At 39.1% G+C, this 22,896-nt stretch overlaps 3 protein-coding genes across 8 annotated transcripts in view; 2 read left to right on the top strand and 1 right to left on the bottom strand.

Moving 5' to 3' along the window:
• gatad2ab (GATA zinc finger domain containing 2Ab) overlaps positions 1-8,371 on the top strand; it is a 47,502-nt gene extending 39,131 nt beyond the window's left edge. For 3 of the 5 annotated variants that reach the window (XM_079807600.1, XM_079807602.1, XM_079807601.1), the window contains exons 5-11: positions 106-177; positions 260-379; positions 469-663; positions 2,147-2,402; positions 2,478-2,905; positions 2,986-3,205; positions 6,528-8,371. In XM_079807600.1, coding sequence (XP_079663726.1) covers positions 106-177; positions 260-379; positions 469-663; positions 2,147-2,402; positions 2,478-2,905; positions 2,986-3,205; positions 6,528-6,661 — 1,425 coding nt within the window. In that variant the 3' untranslated portion in view covers positions 6,662-8,371. The remainder of the gene's footprint in view (positions 1-105; positions 178-259; positions 380-468; positions 664-2,146; positions 2,403-2,477; positions 2,906-2,985; positions 3,206-6,527) is intronic. The other 2 variants (XM_079807604.1, XM_079807603.1) reach the window with 1 other exon arrangement.
• Positions 8,372-10,440: 2,069 nt separating this feature from the next.
• On the bottom strand, positions 10,441-11,256 carry tssk6 (testis-specific serine kinase 6; the record flags this gene model as incomplete). Its single annotated transcript, XM_079807081.1, has 1 exon — positions 10,441-11,256. The coding sequence occupies one exon, from the start codon at positions 11,254-11,256 to the stop codon at positions 10,441-10,443; it is 816 nt and encodes a 271-aa protein (XP_079663207.1).
• Positions 11,257-12,074: 818 nt separating this feature from the next.
• The window catches only part of yjefn3 (YjeF N-terminal domain containing 3), a 72,686-nt gene continuing 61,864 nt past the window's right edge, over positions 12,075-22,896 (top strand). The window contains exon 1 of one of the 2 annotated variants that reach the window (XM_079807606.1): positions 12,075-12,320. Coding sequence is in view for 1 of the 2 variants with exons in the window: in XM_079807605.1 (XP_079663731.1) it covers positions 13,050-13,108 (59 nt within the window). In the remaining variant the exon portion in view is untranslated. Of the gene's footprint in view, positions 12,321-12,910; positions 13,109-22,896 lie in introns of those variants that run through there. The other variant, XM_079807605.1, reaches the window with a different exon arrangement.

Raw genomic sequence — 22,896 nt, 5'->3', positions numbered from 1 at the left:
ACGGCTTTAAAAAAAACGTAAGATGAACATAACACGACAACGAACAATGTCTTTCTAGTCTAATCCGGTCGCTTGAGGTTCAAACTGACCTCTTCTGTTTTGCAGTCGACCAATTCTGTGGCTGCTCCTCCGCCTCTCGTCAGGGGCAGCATCTCATCCACTAAAGGACCCCTACAGGTCAGTGCCATTCGTTCTGTGATGTTTTTACAAGTTGAATTGTGAAGCGCTATTGAGACTCAAATGCGTGGGTTGATTTCAGGTCTCCAACCGAAACTCAGGGACAGTCATTCCTCCTCCTTTGGTTCGAGGTGGAGCGCAGGTCTCCAAGCACGGCTCCCATAATTCCGTAGTCATGCCACCCTTAGTCAGAGGCTCACAGGTATGCACCGCTTAAATGGTTTTTATGAGTACAAGACAGCTTTTGCTTTTAAATGAATCCTTTTTCTGTGACGTGTGTGTGTGTTCTAGCCCATTGCCGTGAGCCCACAGCAGATTGCCACCCTACGGCAGCAGCAGCAACAGCACTCGGGTTCTGGTCCTCCTCCTCTGCTGTTGGGCGCGCGCACCTCTGTACCCACCGTGCAGGGGCAGGGCCAGAGGATCATTCAGCAGGGCCTGATCCGTGTGGCCAGTGTAGCCGGCACAAACGTCCTGGTCTCACAGGTCAGTCATTTTACTTGTTGTGTGTGTGTATAAAATAACTAATTTTATAGCAATTATTTCAGTAATATTAGTAGATGTCGTGAAGATGTATCATTATTTGATGTAACATTTAGCATTATAAATATATTATAGAATAGTAGATATTTTATTATTTATGTTTTATATTATGTAGGTGTTATGTTTATAACTATTTGATGTTGTATTCTTTACAATTAAATCTACTAATTAGCTAATTATACTAATTATATTTAGTAATTAAGTATAGTATTATGACATTTCGGTTTATACATTTATTGTAGTAATTTTATACATTTTTAACAATATTGTATTTTTATTAACCTACTAACTAGACGCATATAATGTTTATAATATACCTGTTTTCTTTTATAGTATTAGAACATTTACATTTTTACATTTATAATTGTATACGTTGTTGAATATTTTGACACCTTTCTAATTATAATATTAAAAACTAGTAGTTTTTTTATATATTTCTGTTAGCATATGCTTAAATTAACTAGGTATAGTAGTTGTATTATACATATTTTATTATTATATATATTATAAAGATATATTATAATAGTATTATATAAATATTTTATTGTGTGTACACAATTTTGTATATACATAATTTATTACAGTAATGTTAGCAGATGCAGTAAACAATATTTATAATGCTAAATGTTTAAAAACATATTTTGGTATAGTATTTTATTATTTGTTTTTTATACTATATTGGTGTATTGTATTGTATTTAAAACTTTTTTATATTGTATTTTTACAATTAAAGCTACTAATTAGCTTATTCGTTTAATATTTAAGTATAGTATTAAAAACATTTATTCTAATTGTATACATTTTTATATTGTATTTTATTAAACTACTAACTAGAAGCATATAAAGTTTGATATACATTTTTGCTATTATAGTATTAGAAATGTACATTTGTTTGACATTTTATAACACTATTATAATTATAATATTAAAAACTAGTAAAAAAATATATATTTTTGCTATCTGCTTAAATTAACTAGGTACATAGCTATATTATACATATTTTATTATTATATATACATTTTTTATATTAAATAGATTTATTATATTATTAGTATTATATTATATTTTATTGTATCTACACAATTACAGCTACTATAACTGTGTTTGTGTGTGATTTATACACACAGATAGACAGACAGACAGACAGACAGATAGATATATTTATATACATTGTATATTTAATACTGTTTATAGCATTACAAACTATTGTAAGCATATAAAAGTTTAAAATTTATATTTTTTGCTAAACTATTTTTTTTTTTTATATAAATGCCATTATACAAATTAATAGACTACACTATGAACAAAAGGTGCTTGCAATATGAAAGATATTTTGTACTTTGTACATATTTCTGTGTACAATATAAAATTTGTCTTTTATAAAATTATAAAAAATCATCTCACTGTCATGTTTTCTCATGTCCAGGCCTCTTCAACCGGTTTAAAGAGCTCTCTGGGCAGCAGCACCTCAACCGTCAACTCCAACGACTCTCCCGCCAGCCGGCAGGCAGCCGCCAAGCTTGCGTTACGGAAACAGTTGGAGAAAACCCTCCTTGAGATCCCCCCACCTAAACCTCCAGCACCAGAGCTCAATTTCCTGCCCTCGGCAGCCAATAATGAGTTCATCTACCTGGTGGGGCTGGAGATGGTGGTGCAGAACCTGCTAGATACACTGGCTAAAAGTGGGTGCAACCTAGTGAAGCACATGCATAAGGAGTGGAATTTTACCATGCTAATGTCACCTGTCTTCTTTCCAGGTAAGCAGCCGCAGACTGAATCTGCATCCACCACGGCACCCAAGGAGCCCTTCACGTGTGCTCAGTGCCAGACAGACTTCACCTCTCGCTGGAGGCACGAGAAAACCAACGGCTCCATCCTGTGTGAGCAGTGCATGAGCTCCAACCAGAAGAAGGCGCTGAAGGCCGAGCACACCAGCCGCCTAAAGGCCGCATTCGTCAAAGCCCTGCAGCAGGAGCAAGAGATTGAGCAGCGCATCCTGCAGCAGGCAGCCTCGCCCGTCTCCAAGACCACCACCACCTCATCTTCATGCTCCTCATCCTCGCCAGTGATTAAATCCGAACACGTGCTGGTGTCGCCGCAGTACAAGCAGGTGCGCATGTCGCTGCCCCAGCAGACCAACAGAGGGACGTCGGTCGGTCGCTACCACACCATCACCACCAAGCAGGTAATGGATACTCCTAGCTCGGCTGGTATGTGTCCATAACATAGCTTTTTTTTCTGATTTTTAACATGCCTTCTCCTCAGACTCCAGGCCAGCTGTCCCGCAGTGTACAGCAGGCAGTGAGCGCGGGCGCACGCGGGGTGAGCCACAGCTTCTCCACATCCTCTCAGCTCCAGAACGCCGTCACGGCCGCCGCGCTGGTCAGCAGGCCAGGTAAGCATGCCGTGAGGGCAGGGGAAAAGGGCACCAGCAGCAGCAACCCAACCACCAATACCTGGAGGAAACAGAACAGCGGCACCACAGGTAGACGATGCCTACTTAAAAAAATCTGCCCCTTCCTGTCTCCTCTTTTCCTGTATCTGCGCACCTTTTTTGGTGTATTTCAAGCTGATTGATACCGCAAAGGGAAAGCATACAAAAATGGGTCAATAGTGCCGTGCCTGTTACATGGTTAACACTTTTTTCTTTAAATTTTTTTTTTTTTATTTGATGATTTTTTGTATTTTGATTAATGGAATAGTACAGAATTTTAACAATGATCATTCCTTTAAATGTCCCCTTCTATCACTTTTTAGATATGTAAAAAATTGACAATTTTAAGTTGTCAACTCTGTTACCATCATAACTATTGATTTATTAAAGTTCTGTATTTGGATTATTCAAAAACCATCATATGACATCTTTTCAACTCTGCATGAACAAATAAATGGCTTTTTATCACTTATTGTCAACGCTGTTACCATCATAACTATCAGTTCTGTACTATTCAGTTATTCAAAAACCATCCAATCGATACTTCTTGATTATTCATGAGTTATGATGTCATCTTTTTTTAAAACTCTTTTATGGATCTTTTTTAAATCACTTTATCTTGCACTATTTAGTATGTAAGAAGCGGACAATCTTAAATCGTCAACCCTGTGACCATCATAACTGTCGTTGTATTAAAGGAGCTGTATGTAGGACTGTGGCCAAAACTGGTACTGCAATCACTTTCAAATTACTGTAGAGCGGTGTATCCCCTCTCCCCCTCCCCTGACTCGAGGTTGCCAGATAGGCTGCAGCATCCAGCAGGAAGGTAGGCTGCTAACGTTACACGGAGCTTTCAATGGCAAGTGACGAGTCGTACACAGTAAGATTTTTTTCTTTCTGTTAATTATGTTTATGCTTCAAGAGCGATGTTTTGTGAAGTAATTATGAATCGCAAAAATGTACTAATGGCGATTAGCCAAATATAATCGTAAATATGAACGCTCGTATGTGACAGTACATTCCCACATGAAAAAAATACTATAGTAAAATTACAGCAAAGCTAAATAACATTAGCAATGGTCATACAGGTCAACTTGCAGCATGTTTTGTCCACTATATATGCGAAGAACGAATGAGGAATCATTTTTACTGAGGTAACGTTAGGCTACTGTCTCAAATACGTTTACACAGTGCTAATAGGCGTGCTAATGTTGTTTTCCTCAGCGTCCCAGCATAATGACAGAGAAACGGGCTCTGATAATGCATTACTAATGTTAGCAATGACGACTCGCCGTTTTTATTTACCAAACAATTCCTTAACGTTGCCTTTTCAATTCAATGACCCACCGCCTCCATCTGCGCTAACCTAACGTTACTTTGCACGAACATGCATATCTTTGTTCGACTGTCATAAATATTTGAAATATCCATTTACATTAAGTACAAGTTAGCCAAACATAGATGAACCTTACCTGTCCAGGAGAAAATTAGCAACGTTGGCATCAGTCTTCAAATTATTCTCCGTTTTCAGCTGTCTCTATCTTTCAAAGGCATCTCAAATCCTTGTTTTATTTCGGACACTGTCACAACGTTTTTCTGATTCATAACGAGGTCGTTTAGGTTTCGTAAAATTAGACATTGTTTATCCAAAAAGTTTGTAGCTGCAGCTGTGGTAACTAGAGCAGAGCTGGCAACCCGAATGCAGAAACACTACTGACTTCGTGATTGGTAGACAGGTGGAGGGTGGCGCTTCAGGCCAAAACACAACATGACAACATCAACATCAGTTGAGGGCTGCAACTTCACTTTTAAAATGACAATATCTTGGCCGGACAACCGTTGTCAGTGATATAAATATTTGAAATTAACATGATTTCTTAATGTCTAGTGACATATCAGGGCCATTTTATGATTAATTGAAATACATTTCTTACATACAGTTCCTTTAAATTTCGGTATTACTCGATTAATTAAACTCATATGGCATCGTCCTTTCCACTCTTTCCAATGTTTCCTTTCTTTACCTTTATCTTGTGTTATTAGGGATGTCAAACTGAAATCTTAACCACTTCAGCTCTTCAGCATATTTAGAATTTTTTAGAGAATTAGGCATTTAAAAGAGCGCCCTACCCACATACATTGGAGTAAATTGATAAAAATTGTCTCATTTTACAGAAAACACTCTCAATTTGAACACAGTGGTGGAATATTGCATATATTATATTGTATATATTCGTAATTTTATGATAAACGAATGGACAATATTCGTCTGTATTTGCAATATACGAGCGGCATGAACCGCGGTTCAGCTGCGCGAGACAAACGCTGCCAGTGTGTGAATGCACAACGGGCGCGCGCTCTCCATACGCACTGCTTCTGCCCTGCCAACGCACTGCATCCTCCAACTCCGGACAGCCTTCCTTATCTCTCCCACTCTCCATTTCTACACGTGACGTGACCTGCAGCACTCCACTTTTACTGTCTTTTACTGTATGTCCACTCATATTCTTATTTTGCGCAAAAAGGACACCTGCTGTCTGAGGTAACATATGGGCACGAGGCTACATTGCGCATGCGTCGAACCGTGCCGCATACACGCTCCGAACCGAGACAAGCAAACCGAACGGTTCATATGTTTTTTCATGTACCGTGCCACCCCTAGTAGCTACACAAGGAGGAAGTGATCCGAACAGGAACTCGTGTTTGTTTGTTCAAAGGAGTAATTTCCATCTTCGTGATTCTTTTGATAATAACGTTGCTGTAAAGTGTTGGATAAACTGCACCGTGATATTCTTGAGGGTGAGAGCTTTTATTTGATACATGACTTGTCTATTTTTGGTGAGTTTGTGTGATTATAAATATGACATTTTCTCAAGGGGGGGTCATAGCGGGGGGGTCAAATTCAGACCTTATTACTTAAATGCAAAAGTGATTGTGTTATCAAGAAAGCTGAGGTTCTAATCCTTCAAATGATACCATAAATTTCTAGTTTTGTGCTGATCAACTTAGATTTTTTAAAAATGATTATGATGATGCAATATTGGACCAACGGGTGGGTCGGGGGGGGGGGGGGGGGGGGGTGCAGAGCTTAAGTGGTTCCTCAATCCCGTTATCATGATTTTTGCATGGTAAACGCTTACTGAAAAATGAGCATTTGTAAAAAATATCAGTGATCCTTTTTCTAATAAACAACTAGTGTCATCATGACCTTTAGCATAAGGCTAGGTAACCATCAAGCTGTCAACACGGTTACTTCTCTGGTACCTGACACACAACTCTTTCTTCAAACATTCTTTACTCAAACAAATCTTCTAGAAAGGGTCATCCTTTGCAAATGAATGATCAGTAACCACTTCACATTCTCCCCCGACAGGTGTCACCATGGCTTATGTCAACCCCAGTCTGTCCGTGCACAGGACGACGTCTCCGGTGGACCGTCAGCGAGAGTACCTCTTGGACATGATCCCTTCCCGCTCCATTTCCCAAACGGCAAATACATGGAAATAGAGCCCCTAATTAAGTCGCGTTAAAGTTTCACACAAATTATAATCCTGTTTTTTTGGACATCTGGTCGGTTATCAGCATCGGACGACCAGCCCTTAAGCAATAATAAAGTAAAACAAAAAATTATTATATTTTCTCTCTATATCTCCTTTGTTCCGAGACCCTTAGTTGTACAGTCTAAGGTAAGACCCCGTAGGCCTACAAGCGTCCTAGAACAAGAACTGTACCGGGATCAGTGATCAAGGAGACATGAGGACCTTTTCTACAGGCCTTTGTATCCATCTACTGAGTCCCTCCATTACCCAACAGGCTTTAGTGATCTAATACACATCCACAGTGGTGACATAACCCACAACTCTCAGTTCACGGCCCTCCAGGTGTGAAACTAAAGCTTACCCACAGGAAGTGGAGGACACAGGACCGGAGAGGGATTGTATCATGACCTTTCTGTGGACCATCGACGTGCTATTAAATCACTTTAGCTTTGTTTTCTGACCCACGGCGTCTCTTGAACAGATATGGGAGTGTATGTTTGTGTATTTGATGTCAATACATTTGCTTTTTGTTTAGTTTTTAGCTTCACTGTGGACTCATTCCACCCTTTTCAGAATGGCCTTTTTTAAAGGCCACAAGTTTAAGGAATTGTTATACTGTTGAGGTGGTTATACATCTGCTGGTGTACTAGTGTGTATTTTTAAAATGCTTTGGGTTGTTTCTTTTTTTTTTTTTCCTTTGTAAGCTTATAAAAGACATTTAACCGAGAGTTGTGCATCAGGGATGGTTACAGAGATGGACGTAACTAACAAAAAGCAGCAGCCACAACAGGACTACTACTAGACCTTCATGTTTGTGCGATTTGTTTATCAGATGAGTCTGACGGTAGCTCATTTTTATTTTTCTTACAGGAACAATTGATATATTACGTTACACTTTGTTACCGTTGTGATGTGCTCCCCCTTAGGCTTTCTTGTAACAGCATCTAGGTAATATTTGGATGTTGTGTTATTTATAAATGTCACTTTAGATGAAGGATATCCCGTTAGCTCCTTCCCAAATAGCTTCAAAGGGTTGTGAATTTTAAGATTGGACTGTATTTAGGGTGTTTAAATGCAATTTTTTTTTTCTTTTTGTCTAAAGCACAATTCGTTTGTGTCCCGTCTGCCATTTTAGATCCTGTTGGAAGTCGTACCGCTTAAGTCACGGCTTTATCTTTCCTCAAAGGAAATGTTTGGGTTGAAAGCATTTCTGCTTATTGAATGTAGCACACCTTCTTAGCAAAATGATACCTGTTAGGTGGTGGTCATGTTATTTTTTACCATCTCTTATTTTCCTTTCATCTGATTTGATTTGCTAGCAGTACGCTCGGTATTTTAGCTGAACAGTTATGTATGTTGTATACTATAGCTCGGGTCCTTAGTCATAGCAGTACGACAAACACATCAAGTAAGTTCTACTTCTCTCTGGATGATCCGTACAGTGATCTTGAATGCCTGTGGAGTGTTTCGGACACAAAGGCCCCCGTTTCGGACTGTTGTTCTGACTACTGCCTGCTGCTGACAACTAACACCATTCCATTTCCCCCGGGGTGCTGCCATTGTGTAGCATCTCTTTTATGAATTGTAAAAACAAAAACAAAAAAAAAACTTTTTTTTTTCATCTGTTTCTGCTCTATCAGCTAATAATTATAATAAAAACTAATTTTAACCAGTTTCATCTATCGTGTTGGGTGTGTTTCGAGTGTGAGTGTTTTGTTTTTTCAAAATGGAATCTAATTGGAATGAATTTAATCAACTTTCGAGTGTTTGAGGGGCAGTGTGAAAGCGTTTGATCAGGGTGGACAACGTAGGCAATTTGATATAAATGAAAGGGCTTTGAGGGATATAGAAGTACGTTTCAAAGGAATAAAATTGCAATCAGTTACTCATGTTGTTCTAACCTGATTGCTGTTATTTGCAAGGAGAATGGAAAAGTATGGAAGCTTGTTTCCGCCACAGAATAAAAAATAAAAAAGGTTATTGCGACTTTCTCATCTTTTTCGCATCTCTAAAAATGTTTTTCTCAGAATTGAGTTTGTATCTCAGAATTGCAGATATAAAGTCAGAATTTCGAATTATAAAGTCAGAATTGCGAGATATAAAGTCAGAATTGCAGATATAAAGTCAGAATAGTCAGAATTGCAGATATAAAGTCAGAATTGCGTGGTATAAAGTCAGAATCGCGAGTTGTAAAGTCAGAATCGCGTGATATAATGTCAGAATTGCGAGATACAAAGTCAGAATTGCCATTTATAAAGTCAGAATCGCGAGATATAAAGTCAGAATTGTGAGTTATAAAGTCAGAATTGTGAGTTATAAAGTTAGAATTGTGAGTTATAAAGTCAGAATTGCCAGTTATAAAGTCAGAATTGCAGATATAAAGTCAGAATTGCGTGGTATAAAGTCAGAATCGCGAGTTGTAAAGTCAGAATCGCGTGATATAATGTCAGAATTGCGAGATACAAAGTCAGAATTGCCATTTATAAAGTCAGAATCGCGAGATATAAAGTCAGAATTGTGAGTTATAAAGTCAGAATTGTGAGTTATAAAGTTAGAATTGTGAGTTATAAAGTTAGAATTGTGAGTTATAAAGTCAGAATTGCCAGTTATAAAGTCAGAATTGCCAGTTATAAAGTCAGAATCGCGAGTTAGTCAGCATCGCGAGTTATAAAGTCAGAATTGCCAGTTATAAAGTAAGAATCGCGAGTTATAAAGTCAGAATCGCGAGTTAAAGTCAGAATCGCGAGATATAAAGTCAGAATCGCGAGATATAAAGTCAGAATCGCGAGATACAAAGTCAGAATTGCAGATATAAAGTCAGAATTGCGAGATACAAAGTCAGAATCGCGAGTTATAAAGTCAGAATCGCAGATATAAAGTTGGATGAAATGTATATATAAATGGGTTTTTTTTAGCATGTGAAATGTATAAATGTTATTATATATCGCCACCGCAGAATTATAAGGTTCTATCTGCATTTTGAGCGGTTTTTAGATATTGAGCTTCAAAGTTTTTGTATTCCATATATAAAAAAATTATATGGGGAACAAGTCTCTTTCATACATGAAAATGTCAAACTTTGATGTTGGCTTGAGAAAGCCTAGCCAGAAAGTTTGAAGTAGTTTGAAGTTTTAGTTTACCGTAGTATAAAAGCTAGAATTTTAGATAGATGGATAGATAGAACCAGCATTCAAGTGCTGATTGGATCACAAATAGAACCTTATAGAACCAAGTTAGAGTTTGACTTTGTAGATAAAAACTAGTTTTTTCAAAAAAAAAACACAATGTAAATAAGTCACAGAATAAGAATATGTGAATAACTCAATTTTGACAAAAATGTCAGATAGAACCTTACAATTCCAAGGTGACGATATCCAATTAAATGCAATAAAATTGCATATTATGAATAAATAGTGTAAAAGAAGTTTCAGCGATTTTGTGTAATCTTGATTGCGATCATTAAATTGTATTATATTGCCCTTTGCCACCTTGCTCTCTAGATATCACTATCTTCATGGGCAATCAAAAGACACACTTCAGTCGCCTCCCTATCCTAACCATTCTTCTTAGAGCAGTTTACGAGTTTCTCCATTGCTCGAGGGCTCCTCCCAAAACAATACAACTGATCATTTTCCTCAATCACGACGATTGATGAAATTCAGAGATTATTATCTAAACTCTCCCAGCTGAATGAATGTGTGACCGTTTCTTTGCATTTGCACTCATTGTTTTATTAGCTCTTGCTCTTTAGCCTTGTCCCATCTGCAGCCATGGATGTTCTGCCACCTGTTGAATGGTTGGACGTGTGGAAGGACAGAACTGGAGAAGAGTGCGGATGAAGACCTGGCACGGTTCCGCAACAACAGAGTCGTCCGGAAAAACCAAAGGCATCCGCTGAAGACGGTGAAGTCGTCTCATATTGTTGTCATCGAACGGCATCTTTCCAGTCACCATGATGTATAGAATCACCCCGAGGCTCCACACGTCATACTTCTTTGGGTCATAGGGCATTCCCATGATGACTTCTGGTGGAGTGTAGGCTGCAGAACCGCAGAAGGTGTGACTGAGCTCCGATGGGTCTTTAATACTGCGGGCGAAACCAAAGTCTGTGATCTTTACCTGTTCCTCAGCTGTCAACAGTATGTTTTCGCACTTGAGGTCCCGATGGACGATGTCCATCTGGTGGAGGTAGTTGAGGGCACTGACCATCTGAGAGAACAAGGTTTTGCTTTGGCCTTCTGGGATGGAGTTCACTTCATGTATCTTGTGAAGGAGATCTTTTTCAGCAGCTTCCATCACGATACAGAGTCGCATACCGGCCACATCGATCAACTCGTGCATTTGGACGATGTGATCGTGCTTCACTTGTCTTAAAACCGCCAGTTCCCTTGGGAGAAACTTCTGGACGAAATCCTCAGGGGCCTTCACACGGTCCACGATTTTGATGGCCACGTTGCATTGGTGCTTCTGCGAGGTGGCGAGCTTGACTTGGGAAAAACTGCCTTCGCCAATCGTGGAGATGACCTTGTAGCCCATGCCTTTCAAAATGTTGTTAATAGCCATGGTGGTATATCTCACAGGAGTTAACAACAACCGCATAAACACTTTGAGTCACGTTTCTCCCCTTTGCTGCAAAATATCTTTTAACAGACATTCGTGTTCTGAGAGATATTAACATTCTACTCTGTGATGTCATAATACAACAACACATGGTGTCTAAGGGCAACTGATGGACACACATTCCATTAAGAAACAGTCTTTTAGCACTCTGATTTTATATCTTTATCCATTTAAATCTCCATTAATTCCCTATATAGGCCTAGTATTTTGTATTTTTTCTTATGAAAACTTGACTAACTGTTGAGAACTATGTGATTTTTTTTTTAAAAGGCCTATGTTTTTGTTCATTTTTGACTTATCAAAATTGCCCAAAATCATAAACACAGCAACCGATTCGTTTTGGTTTGTTCTGACTCGCCCTTGCATTAACAATGCCCCCCCCCCCCCCCCCCCCCCCCGAAATATCCGACTTTCAGAGTAAAATAGCCCTAAAGGTAACTGCGACTTTGAGAACTATGTGATTTTTTTTAAAGGCCTAATTTTTGGTTCATTTTAGACTAGTCAAAATTGCCCAAAGTCATAAACACAGCAACCGATTCGTTTTGGTTTGTTCTGACTCGCCCTTGCGTTAAAAAAACCCCCTGGAAATGTCCGACTTTCCGAGTAAAATAGCACTATAAAGGTAACTGCGACTTTATATCGCTGACTTTAAATCTCATATTTGTCATTTTCTTAACGTTATCTCGTAATCTAATATCTCACAATATTACTTAGCCTACATATAAACAGTGTTTCACAATTACGTTTTTATTTTTCACTCTGAGGCGGGAAACAGGCTGGCTTCCACACACTGACTGGACTCATCTCGCCATCAATTCGTCAATGATTCTGCAACCAACATTTTAAATATACGCAAGAGGAGACCGGCGTTGAATATTCGAGATACCATTATGTCTCGGGAACAGTTTGTTTCACGGAATCGTCCGTAGTCCACTAAAATACATTTTGTTCAACCCTCAATGTATTATTTCGACGCCCTACGTACGGTAACATCAGGTTTATGGCCGGTAAGTGCTGGAATACATCATTAAGTTTATTGTAATTGCATATCCACACATTCGTCTCATTAGTTTTCGAAGAATTTGAGCTCTGTGTTAATTTCCCCTGCCTTTTAAATAGCAGATCAAGTTTTATGCCTGCAATGACACGATATGACCTCTAAACGGCAGTGTGGCGCTAAACTAGCTTTCCTTTTATTAGAACACATTATTTAAACGCATTGCTTATTGCTCATGTCAAATGTAAATGAACTAATTCACACATATTTATGATAAGATTAAGCACTTCAAAAGGGAACAATGTTTTGTTTATATGTTACTAGCATTGCAATTTATATGAATACTGTTCTCTAAAAACATTTTAAACCTTGAATATTAATACCTCAATGCATGAATACATGCTTTACCAGTTGTATTAGTGTGCCAAAACAGCACCGTGAGGAAGTGTTTGAACTGAAAAAGACATATTCACACTCTAGTACTGAGGATGCTACATCTGAAAGGGATGCGGTTTGTGCTTGACTGAGCTCTCCAGCATCAGGGGTGCTCAGCCAATCAGACGGCACTCCCGGTGTCTCCCTGCCTCTTAATTGGCTGACACTTCCAGCAAGAGTAGCTGATCTACGCATGGAGCCTGGGTTTATCAGGCGGCAGACAGAAGCAGGGCACACAGTGAGAAAAGAAAGAGCAATAACGGGGTGACTGTTGCCTGAGATAAGTGCTACTGAATCCATCAAGATGAACCACAGCTCCAACGAGAAAGATCCTGAGACCATAGAGCCACTGCGTTATCTCAGGTATGCTATATTTGTTTTGGTGTTAAGCCTCATAATGTGGCCACATTAGACTCTTTTCATCTTGGTTCGTGTTTAAATGCATCAAGTAACATTTGCACCATCTTTCAGTTTGACTTTTAGGTACATGTGATGTGTGACACAGAAGGATGGGTGTAATATCTCCCACTGTCTAAAGAAAATGCATCTAACTTAATTTCCTCCCAGCTTTCCTGTTTACAAAAATAAGGCACACTGATTATGATCAACGTGCTTTAATAACCTGGAAAACGTGGCTTGTAGGCAAACAGGTGGAAGAGACGACGCACTTCGGCTCTCTCTACAGCAGTTTGTTGGTGATTTAGGCATGTCGGCAAAGGTGATGTGACATTTTAGCTGCCGGACGTTGTGATGGCAACATCACGGCCAACGATTTGCTCTTTAAACAAGCAGGGGGTCGCCTGTCTCCTGATCGGAGTGAAATATGGCATGCATTATCAGTAGATAAAAGTGTCTAATTCTGTCTAACATCTGACAGATTGCCTCATTTTCTTGTGAGATTTAGATTTTGCAGATACGGATCTGTGTAACCAGAGAATATCTGATGCAGAAGTGACACAGAGCAAATGGTGTTTTGATCAGAAGCCCGAGCGTCACGAGGTTTGTTTTCCATACTGGGCTTTCCTGGCAAGAGAGGCCCTTGAAGCTCTTCACACCAGCCTACGACGTTTAAATAAACTGGTCGGCAAGAGACGAGGCAAATTATACACTTTAAGGGAGGACGGAATAATAGAATTTAGGGATTGGAGGTTTAACGGCGTGAATTCTGGGGAGATTAATGTTCCTGCTGTAACCCACATAGCTAATAATGTTGGTTTTCCATGGAAACCGCTCAGTGCGAACGCAAACAATTGGCTTTTATTATTTTAAACAGATTGATTTGTGTAATCGTAATGTGTATCCTGGGATTAATGTGTGTTAATGGCCCCTGTGTCCTTTTATTGATGTCAGGTATTGAAGCCGAAACCAAGACAGACAACATTGGGTCACAAAAAGATGGATTTTGAGCCGCCTTGCTGGTTTGCTTGTTAGCATGGCCTGGTACTGGATCTTCATTGATGGGCATTCAAAACTAGACATGTGCTGAAATGTTTTTGCTGGCTACACACAGTATCCACCTTCATTTTTCAACGTGGAAGTAAGCGATTTCCTGTGAATGTGCGAGACTTATTATTCATTAGGCGCTATACACTAAAAAAATGGTGCTATATGGCACTAAAAGTGGTTATTGGTCGTAATCATAGGGGAACCACTTTTGGTGCTATATAGCACCATATCTTAACATGTTATATATAGCGGTGCTATATAGCACCTCAGCCAAAGAACCGCTGAAGAACCACTGACAGCACTTAAAGTGATTCCCCTATGATTACGAGCCAAGAACCACTTTTAGTGCCATATAGCACCATTTTTTTAGAGTGTAGGTGAATAACTAAGTGGGTTCGTGATTGTTAATAAATAAAAAAAATAGGGATGCACCGATATCCGTCATAATAGAGAAGTACCAATTTTGACTGATACCGATAACTGATAATTCTTTACATTTGAAAGCCAATAACTGATATATTGGCCGGGAAATCTAAATCCAAATTTTTATATAATTGTTGAGAGCCTGTTTGCAAAAACAAAAGTCTCAACATTAAAAGCCTTGTCGCAAGCACATAATTGTAGTTTTATATTATTATAATTATATAATTTTTTTGGACTTAAATGTATTATTTCCTTCAAATGAGACACTTCAGATGCGCACTGTGTACCATGACGCTTTTGAATTGCTTGAAATATGATTGGAATCACTTCCAAAAGGAAAAACAGTTAACAATTGGCTTTTATTATTTTAAACAGATTGATTTGTGTAATATTAATGTGTATCCTGGGATTAATGTGTGTTAATGGCCCCTGCGTCCTTTTATTGATGTCAGGTATTGAAGCCGAAACCAAGACAGACAACATTGGGTCACAAAAAGATGGATTTTTTTAAATCAGGGCTCGACATTAAGCTTGTTCACATGCTTGTCCTTCGGACAAGTAAATCTGTCATTATAAAGGGAAAATGCCCTTTATAAAAGGTAAAAATATCACAAATATGCAGATTTAAATATGTCAAAGCTGATTGAACACTGGTGAGAATATTTACTTGTCCGAGTAAAAAATATGCTTGTCCGGATTTTTTGTTTTTTTGTGTGTGTTCTAAATAAAATTTATTCTGAAGCAATATTCTCACCAGTGTTCAATCAGCTTTGACATATTTAAATCTGCATATTTGTGATATTTTTACCTTTGATAAAGGGCATTTTCCCCCTAATCTTATTAAATATAGGCTATGCTTCAGCTTTCCTTTTATATTCTTAAATTTGATCAATAAATTAAATTAGAAGAAGATACTGGCGGTTACCAGTCAAATTAAATAATTTACACTGAAAAATTACTGCATTAAATAATGTTATGAGATCAAAATAAAACGCCAGTAGGTGGCGGCAGGTGACCGTCTGAATGAGCGAGTCATTGAGTCGATTCGTTCAAACGGCTGATTCATTTAAGAATGAGGCAGTCGTTTATGTATAGGTAATTGAATCTTTGATTCAACTGATTCATTCAAAACACTGAATCATTCACTAACACGCTGTTGTGGTGACACGCGTTCTGCTGTGATCTTTGTTTGGAACTATTTTCGCTGCTGAAATAGAACAAAAACACTCAATATTGCATCTAAAATGTAAGTGACTTAATGTTAATAATTGTTTATGGAACTGTCATATGAAATCAGTGTCATTTTCAGTCGTGATGTTATTGAGGAAAACAGCACTCTTGGTAATGTGACGTTGCAACTGTATTTCTACATTTCTACATGTTTATGGCAGTGTGTTAACAGTTTCTCTGTGTTAGCGGAGCACATTTGTTTCGATTTCTCCTCGAGAGGCTGCGCGAGCGTCAACAGCGCAACTTTATAATTACCTCAGTTCATTATAAATTATATATTATTATCCACTATGGATCGCCACTTACACTAATGAATGCAGAATCCTTCTTGCATTTTGGTGATTCCCTAGTTATTTTTTGTTAATGACGTTTTATCAGGCTACTTGTCTGGTCGGGCAAGTAAAATTCTCTTTCACTTGCCCCTTCAAAAAATCCACTTGTCCCGGACAAGCGTTAATGTCGAGCCCTGCATTATTTATCGGCTTTAATATATCAACCCAATTTTTCATTGGGCCGATAATGTTAAAAATAAACATAAATCGTCCGATACCGATATGGTGGCCGATATATCTTGCATCCCTATAAAATAATATAACAAACACCAGCTTATGACATCAAGCAGCATAATGTGCTGTTTTTGTAGCTTATATTACGCATATTCAAGTTACAAATGGCCACGCCCACTTTTCCGTTAAAAATAAGCTGGATAAATCACTATTTTGATATATTTAAGTAGGTTGTTTTTGTCAGACTCTTAAAAGTGTAAAAAAAAAAAATTCTCTGTTTTGATTGACATCACAGCCCAGGCTAGTTGGTAGTCAAGTGCTAGCCTAGCATGCATGGATTTTATGTGCGATTCGACCAATCAGTGCTGTCATGACATCATTTCCTGTTTCAGAATGATTAGTCATGGCATTGATGCTGCATTCACGCCATGTCGTAAATACGGCAAGTAAAGCTCTGCATGCTTTCGAATCGCTCTCGCGGTACTTTGCTGTCCTTGTCATTTCGGGCTTATAACAATAAAACAGAACAATGTCTAAAAGCTGCTATGTGACCAGGTGTACAGCAATTCAGCAAACAAGCTAAAAAACACAGAACTAAGTTTTTATAAGCCGTCCACCCAAAAAAACGAGAGTTTAAGGAGACAAAAGTGGATACAGGCAATAAGACGTGAAGCATCAGCAGGAAGAATGGGTACATTTTGGGATCCTGACACTCAGTATTCCTATGTGTACAGTAAACATTTTGTCACTGTTAAGTCAAATATCCAAATGTCAATTGTTTTATATATTCTATTTCCTGTCGCTGATTATGTTCCCCTCTAGTGAGTGTAGTTCTCAGTGTCGCGCTCTGGCTCAATTGCCTCTATCCACTTTTTTGTCCTTAAACGCTTGTTTTTTGGGTTAACACTAACAGCTTATAAACACTTCTGGGTTTTTGGTTGTGGGTTTTGTTTAGCTTGTTTGCTGTACACTTTGTCACACATCAGCTTTTAGACATTGTTCTGTTTTTGTTATATGTCAGAAATGACAAGGAGGTGCTTGACGCAATACACAGTCAATGGAGAGCGTTGGATTGCACACCTTTTCGACCCAATAGCTGCATCGTGTGAAGAAAAAAGTTTTTGTAACTGGATTGGAGTTAACAGGTGTTATTGTGGTGTGGATCTTCTATCTGACAGCATGTCCACCCTGTTGTTGTTCTCCACAGCTGTGTGCAGGTCTGTTTCTTTTCTGCCGGTTTTTTTATAGGCTTAGACTCTAAATGCAAGCAAGATTTGTGGCTTGTTACCAGGCAATGTATTACTTCTAATTGTGGCCCCCATTAAAGTTAGATTATGGAGGCGAGGTCTCGATTTACTCATTTTATCAAGAGGGAAACAGGTGTGTGTGCTTTTGCTAGGTGTTGTGGGGGTGTGATACAGGTGCGACTGGCTGAATATTTTTAGGAATATATGCTGAATTTTCGGAGTCCTTCTGTGTTTAATATTTCACTGATTTACAAGATACTGGAGTTGGTCCATCGTCATTGTTCTCAGCTGGTCAAGAAGAATACTGTCACACACCATCTGTCTCTTCAGCTTTGTGCCAGAAATTGTTTGATGCACCATCAATCCAGATCTATTATACGTGATCCAGCTAAACACAAATTCTTGAGCCCACATGAGCACCATTACTCAGTGTAACCACTGGGATATGGATGGCCAGAGAATATTTAAAGGTCCCATCCCATCCCATGGCATGAAATTTTCATTTTATGAGGTATTTCAACATTAATATGAGTTCCCCTAGCCTGAATATTGTCCCCAAGTGGATAGAAATGTTGATCGGTGTAAAACCGAGTTCTGGCTGTCTTTCTCTGCCTTTGAGAAAATGACAGGCCAGACGAGCCAATCCTGAAGTCTCCTGTTATGACGTCCACACAGGAACGGTTACCTCCCTTTCCTCCACCCAGATAATCTGGCACGCCCATGCAAGCGCTATATTTGTCCTCGAGAGATCATGGCTTGTGAACGAGTGAATGCTGGCAGTTTCTCTGTGTTTGGATGTACAAATGAAAACAGAAGTCTTTTTTCAGTTCCTTCTGATCTGTGAGCAGTGATTTCTTATGTGTAGCTAATTATTTATTATTCGTGCACACACTGTGGCTTCTCTCTCTCCCGACAGAACGGTGTTTTCGTGTTTTCTATCTTGTGAGTCAGTGTTTTTGTACGTCCTCGTCGCGTCTATCTGTTCTACAATGTGCATACAGTCATGAGTTTCTGCTCAACATCGGCAGACTCACATTTCTTTAGAGATAAACCTCACGCACGCCGAGGCTCGGGCTGCACTGACCGGTCGGCCTTCAACATCCCCGACCCCCCAGTACTGCATCTGGCCCACAGCGGAGGCACCAAACTCGGCGCGAGATTAAGCAGAAGGGGGGTAAGCGTGAGGGTATCCGGCTAGGCTAGCCAGCTATCCCCACAATAAACTGGATTACATTCAATTACTGCTGTTGTGTCTTTGTTTGCGCTGTGTACTCAATGCGCGCACTGACGCTTTTCATATGATTGGAACATATCTAAAAATAATGCTATAATCAACACTTACTAACTCGTTCATCTCGCTGTAATGGTACATTGCATGTGTTACAAAGTTGGTAGAATAATGATGAAGACGGACTCGGTGTGACTGGGACTCGTGTTTATTCAGAACTCTCAAATACAAGCACAATAAACTCGCGCTGACAGACAGCGCTCTCACAAATCAGTAGTTACTGTAAATAACTTTGTTAGCAATCGCTCCATCTCCGTGATGTCTGGTTCGCGAACGAATCATTTCTTTTGAATCGGTTCTTTTTAGTGAACCGAACCAGTTCACCAAATCGGACTTAATCGTTCTAAACGGTTCGCGTCTCGAGTCAGCGCTGATCCATAATTTACTAAAGTTACTAACTTTCTGACATGAGTGACAGCCCCTCCGACTAGAAATAAACGAATAACCTGAAGTATATTCTAGTAACTACAACAGTTCACTGAACTGAGACATGCTGAGAACTGCTGTGAAGTGAACTCCGGTCCATCCGTCTCTCTGGCAGCAGCTTGTGCGTCGTGAACCTTGTTAAACCACGCCCCCTCCGCTCATTTCAAATGCAAAGATGTCAGCCAATCACAACAATGGGCGTTTTTACTGAAGTCTCACAGCAGATAAACATGGCATTCAGCTGCAGGGCAAACAGCAGTATAGAAAAAATGCCTTTTATTTCTAAATTATGATATTTTATGATGTAAAAATCATACAAAAAATATAAGTACACCTCAGGAAACATTATAAAATAACAGAAAAATGCCATGCCATGGGACCTTTAAGAGCCAAAATTCCTCCTAAATTTGCTTAGAGAATAATTAAAACGTCTGTAAATATTACATCTAATCCACTTCTTTAGTGAAAACATCACTACAGGAAACGGAAGATGTGCCACTTTGTGGCTTCAAATGTGGCGGAGTTTGTTTGTCTTTGCCTTTTGACGGTTTCTATTCTTAGTTTTCAGTCGTGTGACTGGCGTGGAGACCTGGCGGTCTTGAACATTCATAGAACTGCATTACACACCTGTCAATTTTACATCTCAAAGGAAGAAAAACTAAAATATGTGAACAAAATGCACGTTTTGGGCACTTGTGATTGATATACAGCAGTATTTCAATCACTAAAAACAGTGCGATATTCAAAAATGCTTATTGTGAGAACACTTTAAGTGCCTTAATGTAACTGGGAAAATCCAGCCTGACGTCGTCATACTCAGATTCCAGTCAGATTCTGCTACTGCTCCATTGGGCTGATTATGGGGCGTGACTCAACCGAACCAGGAAAGAAAATGCCTCTGCACTCAATTGGATAGACCGACAACCAATCAGAGCAAAGGAGCGATGCATAGTTGTCAACAGAACTCAACTGTACGCACGCTGGAAGAAGTAGAAGAAGAAGATGAGTGTAAACAATCTTTGCTGGTGTTGTAAAAAGAATTTAAGGATACCAGGAGTACTTACCAACACGATTATCCTTTTTGAAAGAAATAGTAAAAGTGAATGCATATTCCAGTCCTTCCAGAAAAATGCGGCTTTTTTTGTGATTGTTGCGGGCAAAAATCCATGATTATGCGGCACGTTTTCTGCTAATATATATGACTTTTTTTGCAACGAAAATGCGGGGATTATGAAATCATGCTAGCCCGCATATTTTGCACGTGGAAATAGGCAATTTACGCTGCGAAAGTGCGGCGTATTTGAAAAAATGTGGCCCCCGCATAATTATGCGGACTTTGGCTGATAATGCATTAAACCATGCGATCGCATAATCCCGTTTTTCTGAAGGGACTGATATACGAACAAGTTCTTTGTTTAGGATTAGAACGAATTCAACCCAAGCGCTCTTTGGTGACGTGGATGATTACGTTACTGTTGATCATCTGTCCACCATCCCTGACAATTTGATTGGTCCGAACAGCTCTGGTTCGAGCATAGTTGCTCCACAACGGATCAAGTCCAGACCGAACTTCCCGACCTCAAATGTTGTGGGCGGGGCTAAGTTCGGCTGGCATCCAGGCTAGCTAGGGACAATCTTATTAAAGCCAAAATGTTATTTATCGTCCTGTTCATTGACAACCATATAAACTTTCACCACTCCATCTAGATCTAACAATTCTGGAATTTCCGGGGAAACAGGCTATTTTTGTTATCGCACAAATGGTTATTCACAGTGGCGGATTTACCATGGCCGACATCTTACCTTCCTTACTTTACCTTCACAGCGGTGTGCTTTCATCCGTCCATAAGCCAAACTTAAAGGAACAGTTCACCCAAAAAAATGTATTACCCCATGATTTACTCATCCTCAAGCCATCCTAGGTGTATATGACATTCTTCTTTCAGACGAATACAATCAGTGTTATATTAAAATATATCCTGGCTCTTCCAATCTTTATAATGGTAGTGAATGGCAGCCCAAAGTCCATTGTTCTTTGTGGCAGCCCAAAATTTGAAGCCCCAAAAAGGGGGTTAATAAAGGCCTTCTGAAGCGAATCGATGGGTTTGTGTAAAAAAAATATCCATGTTATATACGTTATAATGTAAAATATCTAGCTTCCGGCAGACCGCCTTCCGTATTCAATTTACGGAAAAAGCGTAACTGGCGTGACGATGACGTCGGACATAGCACGAGTGTTTTGAACTGCGAGAGGCGCTACACTTTCTTCTTAAGTTGTATATGGAAGGCAGTCCGCAAGAAGCTAGATATTTTACTTTATAAAGTGTTAAATATGGACATTTGTCTTACAAAAACCCATTGATTCGCTTCAGAAGGCCTTTATTAACCCCCTGGAGCCGTGTGGAGTACTTTTATAATGGATTGCCATTATCAAGCAGCCCTAGTAACAATCGTTCTCCGCTCCACCATGATTAAAGTTTGTGGCACGCTCAACACGACCAAAATCATCCTGAGCTTCCCAGTGGTAAATAAGACTTGAGAGGGCGTTCATATCCATTTTTTTCCTAGGAAACAACATAAACATCGAACGTGGATGAGAAGTGTATTATCGGATATTTTTCGACAAATCCATTAAAATTTAATGGGGTTTTAATCAAATAATGGGCTAAATCAGACATAATATGAAAGTAAATACAGTCAATTTTGATTTGAAGTTCACTATAATTAAAGATAAAATTATTCATAATTGCTAATATCTCTGAGAGCAGATTAAAATTGAGGCGTTTTTTCTATTAAGCCGCTAAAAGGACAGAATGGAAGATAAAGTGCTTGTTTTTCTCTTTTGGGTGCAGGATTTTCATGGTCGTTTTATTTGAACCATTTCTGCTTATCCATCCGAGAGCTTGCCTACTGGAGCCAGCTCATATAGAGCCTCATTTATTGAGCTATAAAGAGGGTAGATTAAAGTTTATATCACATGCAAAGTAACTGGCTACAGTAAAACACCACCACTTCGGTTCAGCATTGCCTAGCTTTCATTGTTAGTTTGCTGTAGATAGTTTATCATATGTTAATCAGGTCCAAATCTCTCCATATCACACCAATTTAGCGATTACAGAGGTAAAGATTGGTTGATTTTTCGTATATTCTTCAGTCAAGGGGTTAAATGGGATTGACAGTATTTCTTTTTCTCCGTTTGACGTGTATAACGGGTGTCATCACTGCTTGTGGTTGGGGCTGTGAAGGATAAGATTGACAGTGTTTCGTTTTTCTCCTCCTGATGTGTTTAATGAGTGTCTTCACTGGCAAGCTGCTGCGTAATGAAGTGCCTCTATTTCTGATCGGCTAGGTGAGATGTAGGAGATGGGGGAGGTGGGTTTGTTTATGAGGAAGCACCTTCCTCCATGCAGGCGCAGCGTCCTCAAGAAAACTGAGAAACCAAGCTGGATTGAGATGAACTTGTCCTCCATTTTTGTCTTTTTCTCTGATTCACATCAGCCAGTCAAGTTCGAAATGAAAATATTTTTGCTTCTAAAAAATTCAAAGATCTGCCCTACATTTCATTGATCTGATTGAATTTCATAT

This window comes from Gobio gobio (genome assembly GCF_949357685.1).
Source record: "Gobio gobio genome assembly, chromosome: 24".
Classification (NCBI taxonomy): Eukaryota; Metazoa; Chordata; class Actinopteri; order Cypriniformes; family Gobionidae; genus Gobio; species Gobio gobio.
This window is presented reverse-complemented; position numbering and strand designations above follow the sequence as displayed.